Source organism: Asterias rubens, chromosome 5 (assembly GCF_902459465.1).
Source record: "Asterias rubens chromosome 5, eAstRub1.3, whole genome shotgun sequence".
Lineage (NCBI taxonomy): Eukaryota > Metazoa > Echinodermata > Asteroidea > Forcipulatida > Asteriidae > Asterias > Asterias rubens.
The window spans coordinates 14,804,884-14,814,825 of NC_047066.1; the positions used below are offsets into that span (position 1 = coordinate 14,804,884).

Genomic DNA, 9,942 nt, shown 5'->3' on the forward strand with positions numbered 1-9,942 from the left:
GACTTAAATTTGTCCAACCGTTGATGAGGGCGTTGCTGAAAAAGTGAAACGATAAGTTGGCTAAAAAAACCCATAGATTTCTTCTCCGTACATTGTCAAGACTATCGCTCAAAAAGTAGGCCTATTAACTTGTAATCGTTGTGTACTTGTGATTTTGTTTTCACATTTCTCACTCTAAATTATTTAATGTAAGCATTTGATTGTGAAATGTCGACAATAAACCGTTTTCCCGCCGGGATAAAAAAAAGAAAAAAAAAAGACGATTTAAAACCACGAAGCAATTTCCCAAACCCTTCGTCGTTATTAAACCATGATGGTGCAACAAAACTTCTCAGTAGTATAATACTTCTCAGTGGTTAATAAATTCTGGTCTTTTCCATAAAGTTTACTGTGATGAATTTGCAGGATTAAGCTCTTTAGGCCCCCTACACTTAGTTAAATTTGTGATGTTATGTTGATCAGTATCTTTATTCCCTAAAATTCAGTCGATACACTGGTCAGTGGTTTCACTCAGCAGCTGGTATGTTGTTTACATCATTCAATAAAAACTAAACAACTAGCCTTAAACTTTGAAAGTTTTATCAGACTGAAATAATGTGCATTGATTTTGATGGAATAAAACAAGAAATCTGCATTCAAATCTGGAATTCTTTAATTCTTCAGTATTGGTATAATTACTCAAAGCATAAAAGCTTTTTTTGGTAACGAGTAATATGGAGAGCTGTTGATGGAGAAACGGCTCCCTCTGAAGTATCGTAATTTCTTTTAGAAAGAGAAAATTTCTCAATCAAAGAATATAAGACTTCAGCTGAAGCCTTTCATTTATAGGCAGATGAAAGCAGACAAATTATTGTGCTGCAAGGGTCTTTTTTGTTTCATTATTCTCTGTCAATTTCGATTAATGTTCACATGCGTATTATGTTGGGATAAGCTTAGCCCACCTTGTTGAGCTGTTAATGGCTCTGCTTTTAACATCGGTCTCATCACTGTCGACCGATGTTAAAAGCGGAGCCATTAACAGCTCAACAAGGTGGGCTAGGATAAACTAAATGAGAATACTGAAGTTTGACAATTACCAAAGGTGTCCAGTGCCTTTAAAGGCAGTGGACACTATGAAAAAGGCAGTGGAAATATTTGTAAGCATAAAAACTTACTTGGTGTCCAGTGACTTTAAATGTAGGCAGTAAACCTGTAAAGACACGTCAATTACTTTTACCTCTTGATTTGGTCCGCCCTCATACAGCATTTAGCCTATCCGAAGTACTATTTTACATTGGTAGGCCTACTCACTTATAATTAAGCAAGTTTTATAAATTTTACTAAAAAGTATCGAGAACTATTTCTACTTCATTGGTAACTTTTGGATCAATTAATAAGCTTTGAAGTAACTTTGCAAATAATATACAGAAAGCTATCAAAATAAAATCCTGATTGTAGTTAATTTATTTTTTAAATAATACCCTCAGTTGTCATTAGATCAAAAAATTTTGCCAAATATTCAACAACATAATATTCATAGTCTCTCAGCCTCCAGATATATTTTCAGACAACTGAACTGTTCCTTCCAATTTTGGTAGGCCAGCAGCCGTTGGGAAGTTTTGCTAATTACCCTGGAAAGGATACCCAGAGAGGCCGCTATTCGAAGTGTGGCTCAGATGTTCAGGCTATAGGATGCTTACCGGCGACGGGTGCACCCCACCAAATAGGAGAAAACAGAGCGTCGAGCTCATTAATATTTTGTAGGCCCTCAAAATATTCTATAGACAGATTTGAGAGCCCACAGAAAGTGTTTCAGTGTAAAAATGTTGCCCAATTGTGACCTGGGGGTTGTTGACTTCCAGCTTGAGGTATTTTGGATAACATAGGCCCTGAAATAAATGGTTCTTTTTTTGCTGAGAGGTGTAGGGACATTTTTCAAGAATGATGCCCGGACGTTTTGAAAATTAGACCTGTGAAGGGGTGTTTTTACTTGGAGGGAAAATAACTTGACGGGACCAGGGACTCCCCATATAAAATTGAGCAGAGAATAAAAGTTCAAGAGTCAATTAATAATTTTCCCTTTCAAGTTAAAAGCTGTGAGACTTTTAAAGTATTTTTTGTGTATTTTTTGAATATTTAGCATTTTGCACTGTGTGCTTTGGGAGATGGGTGCTCTTGGTGAATTAAGGGCGCTTTTCGTGACATTTCAAAGTCGATCCAGTGATTAAAATATACATTGGTCTTCTTTTACACTTTCTTTACTTTTTTTTAATGCAGATTAGCATAACTCAAAAAAATGACATTTCGAGAAAAAGGACGAATACAGAATGTTTCCCTATAAAAAAAGTGTTTCTTTCCAACCATTTAGCGTTTTATAACCAACGGTTATAAACGCTTTTCAAAGACCGGCCGTCCGCCGGAACCTAAGGCAACATGTCCTTTTAAAAGCGGCCAAAAGGGCGCACCACGCTATAATACTCATAGCAATCAGAACAATACTAAAATGTTCAAGAATACTAAAACCAACTTTTTCAAGGCTCTCACTTTCAACTAGCCTCGTCTTGAAGATTTATATCGAATATTTTCAGCCATCAGGCATTCCGTTTCAATTCAAGTACAACCATTGCATGAATGCTGGCCTATATAAAAATGGCCGGTTTCGGGAACACATTCTTCTGCTGTTTAAAATTGCCATCCTAAACAAAAAGGGAAACTTGTGTTTTTTTAAGGATTCCTTTTTTAATCGATTACGACGAGAGAAGAAACAATTTCTCAGTTGAAAAGCACTCGCGTACGACAGGGGTCATTTCGTAGTGCAGAAAACCACCTGCGGCCGGTTGAAAAAAAAAAAACCACTGGTCACAGCGCCCTCCATGTTTAATATCCATATGTTGTTATTTTTGTTGCATCGGGCACATCGCATGCACTCTTTCCCCCTCTCCTAACCCTAATGGATATGCAGCGCCATTGTCAGAAATAATCTTTATTTATTTAGGGATCAATTATAACGTGTACACACGACTGCTGGCTGGATGTGCAATCCCGTGACTGAATCCCGTGACTGGGATTCATCACCACGTAACAAAAGATTCTCAGCTCAGAGCAACAGCAAATGTCGAGTCATTCGCGAAGTTTGAAGCGCAACACTACTGACTGAAGATGGCCTCCACTGAGGAGCTTAGTACCGACACGAACTTCTTGAACATCACCACCGTTTTGGTTGGGTTGACTACCCTGGTTGCCATTGCTCTGTACAGGAGCACTCGGAGGCCTGCCGGCGCACCGCCTGGCCCGACCCCAATGCCAATCCTTGGAAATCTTACCAGTAAGTTACTTCTCTTTTCCCTTCGCCCTACTTCACTTGTGTGTATTCTTGTGTGAATTCGGGTCATCTCTTAGGACTTAGGACGAGTCCCAACCCTGCACTGTAGCATGCAGACCTTAAGATTAATCCTAAGTTAACTCGTCCTAACTCGAGATAAGACGAGTCCTAACTCTTTGTGAAATCGACCCCAGCCCTCCCCCTGGGTCTTTCATGTTTTCTGTCGGTTCTTTTAAGGGGGGTTTTCCCTTCTTGCCATGTGTGTATTTTTATGTTTTGTTTACTTCGTTGATTTATTGTTACACTTTACCGTTTTTAATGTGTTTGAATATTAATTTGTTTATCCGTCCTGTAATTGGCGCTTGCGCTGTTGCCGTTGGATGTTGAATAAAATAAAATAAATCAAATCAAATACAGCTCCAAGATGAGACTAAACACTTCAAGGTCCCACAATGAACTTCAACTCAACTGTGAATCAAATGGAAAATAATATAATAAGTTTGTATAATTATAAATTTAACGCTTTATCACATACATACCACAGGGCATCTCAAAGTGCTTACAACAGCCAGTCTTCTCTCTTGGTGTATCTCAACATATAATACTCAAAATAACAATCCAGTGAAAAATTGAACTCAATTGGTCATTGAAGTTGCAAGATAATAGTTGCAGCAAAACATCCTTATCACCTAAGTTGTGTGCTTTTCTCAGATGTTTGATTTTGGGACCTCAAAATCTAATTCTGAGGTCTCGAAATCAAATTTAAATATTCTAGTGGACAATTACTACTTTCTCAAAAACTGTGTTATATGTACTACATGGAGTGAGCCGTTTCTCACAATTTTTTATACTGTCAGCAGCTCTCCATTGCTTGTTTTACCAAGTAAGTTTTTATGCTAACAATTATTTTGAGTCCAGTGCCTTTCAACCATCTCAACTCCCTGGGGAGTGCAGTTGGTGCTGCGAGTTACTAACTGGGCTCCAAGCCAATCATTCACATTTAAAACAATCTCTGCTCTCACAGGTACTCATTTACCCCTGGGTGGAGAGAAGCAATAGTTAAGTGTCTTGCTCAAGGACACAAGTGTCACGACCAGACTCGAACCCACATCCAGATAATACACCAGAACTTGAGTCCGATGCTCTTTGGCCACAACTCCCTGACAAAACTGAAAACTTTCAGTTTTTTTTATAACTATTATATTATTTAATGGCAACCAGCCACCTTTTCACCCATTTTGATACCAGCCTATCCTACTAATTTATTTAATTTTTAAAACAAAAAACGTGAAAAAAAAGTTTGCAGGATACAGACACCTTTTCATTCGTTTTTTTAAGGGTAAAAGTGAGGGAGGATACCCGGAGAAATTTCACAATTTCTAAAGAGCTGCCGCCAAAACAATTGGTTCACCAAGCAGGAAGTCATGATTATTTTTGTAGTAATTGTGGTGGAACGATTAACAGAGCAGTTGAAAAACAGTAGTCATGACTTCAAGGATAGACGCGACTTCAACACTAGCTTTTTAACCTGCACCCTAGTTACAATGTATGTTGGATTTTGTCAACTTCTTGTGCTTTTTGTCCCCCACTTTGTTTATTTTCTTTCTTCACTTGCACCTTAAAGTCACCTGGAAGTGGTATTTTTTTTAAATAAAGCTTTTGTCACTAAAATATGTGTTTTTATGAGAGGAATGTGAATAAAAAGTTAACTAAGGTTTAAAAATATTAGTTTTGAATGTATTTACAAATTTACGAGTAGGCCCCGACTCGAGAGGGCGCTGTTCGTGACGTAATTCAAGGCGCGATATTTGAAGAGAAAATTATTTGTAGTCAGGCCCCCGTACATTACGTCTGGGAACATGGCACATCAAAACAAATTTAGACACGAGTTTACACACATACGTACATTGAAACTTGAACATGTTGAACGCCTAGTGGTTTTTACAAAAGCTATTGCTGCTATTTTTATTTAACTATGCGACTTTTTACTGACCAAATGGGTTGTAAGATGTGGGTCTGCCTACGTATTATTATAGAAATACGGCCACGGAGCAGACTGCACGCACGCACTATGCCGGGCTGCTGTATAATGTGCGGACGGTCACATAGGACCTGCACGCACGGTGAATCGCATGCGGTTCCAACAAAAAATCGTGTCACAAAAGGGGTAGGCGGAGTCAACCCCCCCAAGCACTTGATTAATTTTTTTAACATATAAATCGTGACAAACAATAACTCAAAAAATTGTTTTATTGTTAATAAACATATATACTCTTATGTTTAAAAGAAAACAAATCCTATTTCCAGGTGCCTTTAAAGACTCTGGACACTATTGGTAATTGTCAAAGACTAGTCTTCTCACTTGGTGTACATGTACATGTACATGTATCTCAACATTATAACAAACCTGTGAAAATTTGAGCTCTATCGGTCATCGAAGTTGGGAGGATAATAATGGGAAAAAACCCACCCTTGTCACACAAAGTTGTGTGCTTTCAGATGCTTGATTTCAAGACCTAAAATTCGAAACTTGAGGTCTCGAAATCAAATTCGTGGAACATTACTTTTTTTTCGTAAACTACGTCACTTCAGAGGGAGTCGTTTCTCACAATGTTTCTTACTGTCAACCTCTCCCCATTACTCGTTACCAAGTAAGGTTTATGCTAATAATTTTTTTTAGTAATTACCAATTGTGTCCACTGCCTTTAATACGGCTGTGATGCCATGCCACACCATCCCAGTTTAGTCAAATTTTATGCACCAAAGGGATCACATCACCCCTTAAGACTAAAGTCACACTAGTAGCCCAGGCTTACAGAGCAGACTATGTATAAAATCTATTGAGACAGCAGCCAAAAATTCCCATACACCCACAAAAAACACTTAAAGGATGTTTACTTTTCTAGCCAGTATTACATGTACAATGCCCAATTCTACTCATGTCTACCAAGGTCATTTGCACAGTGGGCTGGTGTGCAGACAATGCACACAACAACCCAGTGCTGTGTTTCTCTACATTTCTGTTATAGACCGTATTGAATATGAAGTCACCATTCAAATATCTGCCCCACAACATGGCTTAGTGTACTTGGATGTGTGCGTGCATGTGCCGTAGAAATCAAACCGGAAATGTTGCGTGCTGCATGCTTCATTGATGTACATGTACGCGTTTGGACACGCATTCGGTTTGCCCTACAAGATGGCGACTTTCATAGCAAAAAAAGGGGTTATTCAACACAATCTATAGTCAGATGGTACTTACTGGGTCGTAGTCGCCAGGCGCGCTTACCCAACAGTACAAATGGCACTGTGAATTTGGTAACCCAAATTTTCTCTTGTCTTCTTTGTTTGGGGATTTTTTTCTCCCCATGCCAGTAGCCTACTGTGAAAGTGATGTGGTAATGCCTGTTGTATTGCATTGTGAGAATCAAATGTGACATGCGTGCGAGTGGTCAACACATACATGTACACCATGACATAGATGATCTTTGACCAAACAATTTGTAAAAACTACCAGAAAATTTACTTTTGATGTTCAAATTGAAATCTAATGAACACTCTTTCTTTCCTTTGTACAGCCTTCATGAGCAAAAGGACACTTCATGACGTCTTCATCGATCTGAGAAAGAAATATGGCACCGTTTTTTCACTCAAGTTTGCCTCAAAGAATGTCGTGATATTGAACACCATTGATGTTGTCAAAGAAGCAATGGTCAAACAGGCTGTGGAGTTTGCAGGAAGACCCAAGTCAAATTCTGGTAAGTCTCTCTATAAAAATTACTTTATGTGATCCACCATACATGTATACATAAACTGACAAACCTGTAGAACTTTGAGATTGATTGGCCATCTGGGCCCAATTTCATAAAGCTGCTAACCACACAAATTTGCATAGCATGAAATTTCTTGATAAAAACAGGATTACCAACCAGATTTCCATTTGTTGCATATTGCTTGGTACTGTTACTCAGCTGTTGTTTGCTCATCCTGAAAATCACGTAGAAATTAGGTTGGTAATCCTGTTTTTATCAAGGAATAAATTTTATGCTAAGCAAATTTTTATGCTAAGCAGCTCTATGAAAAATGGGTCCAGGATCAAGAGAAAATAGTGAAAAGTAGAGTGTCATGGCCGAGTGGTTAAGAGCATCGAATTAAAGTTCTGGTGCGTTTTCACCGGAGTGTGGGTTCGAATCCCGGTCGTGACACTTGTGTCCTTGAGCAAGATACTTTACTATAATTGCTTCTCTTCACCCAGGGGAATAAATGGGTACCTGCGAGGGTAGAGGTTGATATTGTGAATGAAAAAGCCTTTGGAGTGATATAAACTGTTGCCCAGGTTGTATACTCCCAAGGGAGCTGAGAACCATTAAAAAAAAAGGGATGTTGATGGCCCTATGACCAGGGCACTAATGTAAAGCGCTTAGAGAATTAAGTGTTAGTTATTAGGCGCTATATAAATCGAAAGTTATTGTTATTATAAAGCCATTGCTCATTGCATCAAAGTGGCACTTGAGCATGCATTACTGCAGTTGGTTGCTCCAGGTTGCCCACAAAAATTACCTCATGAGACAAGGCCCTGGGACTCAAAGTCGTACTTGGGCCTCACTTTAGTTGTATTGTTTTGGGGTTGGACTTTCTGCCCTAAAGACTTAAGACTTAACCTAAACAAAAATTGAGACTTCATCTAAAAATCTTTGAGACTTGACCTGATGCTTTTTTTGTTTACATTGTTTTTATTTTTAAGTTAATGAATATTATTACTTATAATATACTTGAGACTTGAGATAAAACAATTGAGACGAGACTGCTGGACAATACATGCACATGAGGCTTAAAGTCAATGCATACATGTACCTTTAGTTTTTGGAAATGTTCCATTATTTTAGTCCTATAGTATGTACATGTAGTTGTATACAATAAAAGTTAACGTGTGAGAATTTCATACCAAAAGGTGGTCACGTTTGTTAGATATCGCTGCAACTCCAGAGCAAATATGTCCACGCAGGAAGAATAATCCTGTAGAAATACACATAAAAACACATTTTATTCAAATTTTGGGGATACAAAGTGATATTTTCCCCCGAAATGTTTCTCAAAATGCATACTATCCAAAGCTGCTGTAGGGCTACTTCTTACCACAAAAGTTTATATTGCCATTTATTTTCAGAGTCATTACCAAACGTAATACAGACCCTTTAAAACCTGAAAGACTAGTTTGAGACTCTGTTCAGACTTGGAAGTCTTGGCACTTGACCCAAAAGACTTGAGACTTGACCTTCAGGGACTGGACACTATTGGTAATTACTTTAAATAATGATTAGCATTACACCTTACTTGGTAACAAGTAATGGGGAGCTGTTGGTAGTATAAAACATTGTGAAAAACAGCTCCCTCTGAAGTAACAGAGTTTTCGGGAAAGAAGTAATTTTCCAGGAAACGATTATTAGAGACCTTAGAATTAAATTTTGAGGTCTCGAAATCAGGCATCTAAAAACACACACGTTCGTGTGACAAGGGTCTTTTTCTTTCATTATTATCTCCCAACTTTGCTGACCAATTGAGCTCAAGTTTTCACAGGTTTGTTATTTTATGCAAATGTTGAGGTACACCAAGTGAGAAGACTGGTCTTTGACAATTACCAATAGTGTCCAGTGTCTTTAAAGACTTGAAGCACTGGAGACTTAACTCAAAAGACTTGAACAAACTTAAAGAGACAAACCAAAGGAAGAAACTAAAGTGTAATCTTAACTTCTTCTCTTTTTCTTCAGTTAGATTGTTCTCACAGGGGTACAAGGATATTGTTTTAGGGGATTATGGTCCACAGTGGAAGTTCCAACGAAAGATAGCTCATTCTGCAGTCCGGTAAGACATTCTCCCCGGTCTCTTTCAAATAATTTTAGGGAGCAAACATGTGAAGAAAACTTTCAATGGCAAGTGGCGTGTCATGGTCTAGCGATTAAGAGCACCGGATTCAAGCTCTGGTGCTTGATCAGCAAAGTGTGGTTTGACTCCCAGTCAGGACACTTGTGTTCTTACAGGCAGTGGACACCATTGGTAGGCCCTAATTAGTCAAAATAACTAGTAGCATAACACCTGCTATTGGTAACATGTAATGGGGAGAGTTTGATACGATAAAACATTGTGAGAAACGGCTCCCTCTGAAGTGTTGTAGTTTCGAGAAAGAAGTAATTGTCCAGGAATTTGATTTTGAGACCTCAGATTTAGAATTGAGTTCAGAAAATCAAGCATCTGAATGCACACAAGTTTGTGAGACGATGGTGTTTTTCTTTTATTTTTATCTTGCAACTTCGACGACCAATTGACTTGCAGTAATAATACCTGGCGCTTTGTATCCTTTGGCAAAAGGCGCGTTATAAATACGGTTATTATTATTATTATTAAAACACAGTTAACCCTTCTACTGTCTGCCCATTCATCAGCATCCTTCACTATAGAATGGTAGATTGACTTAGTATATGAAAGCCTGCAAAGTCCTGCGATCCATTGGTTAGACAGGTTTCTAGAGAAGGGTTTACAGCATAGTAGGTTGTGCGGATTTCGGCTTTGGCATTTGTGGTTTATCACAGCCTCAACGATGATAAAGACTTGGCAAAACCAGTGATAGCCATAAAGGAGTGTTG

General features: G+C 38.4%; 1 protein-coding gene across 1 annotated transcript; it reads left to right on the forward strand.

The window, feature by feature from the left end:
• The first annotated feature begins 2,923 nt into the window (after window positions 1-2,923).
• Window positions 2,924-9,167, forward strand: LOC117290214 (steroid 17-alpha-hydroxylase/17,20 lyase-like). Its single transcript, XM_033771473.1, has 3 exons — window positions 2,924-3,304; window positions 6,880-7,059; window positions 9,070-9,167. Exons 1-3 carry the CDS (start codon window positions 3,139-3,141, stop codon window positions 9,165-9,167), a joined length of 444 nt encoding a protein of 147 aa, XP_033627364.1. The 5' UTR covers window positions 2,924-3,138.
• The last annotated feature ends 775 nt before the right edge of the window (window positions 9,168-9,942 follow it).

Excerpts from the sequence above, each read along its gene's own strand:
- LOC117290214 (XM_033771473.1), top strand. The coding sequence starts at position 3,139 with ATGGCCTCCACTGAGGAGCTTAGTACCGACACGAACTTCTTGAACATC. Across the intron at positions 3,305-6,879 it reads AATCCTTGGAAATCTTACCA|CCTTCATGAGCAAAAGGACA; the intron begins GTAAGTTACTTC and ends TCCTTTGTACAG. Across the intron at positions 7,060-9,069 it reads AAGACCCAAGTCAAATTCTG|TTAGATTGTTCTCACAGGGG; the intron begins GTAAGTCTCTCT and ends CTTTTTCTTCAG.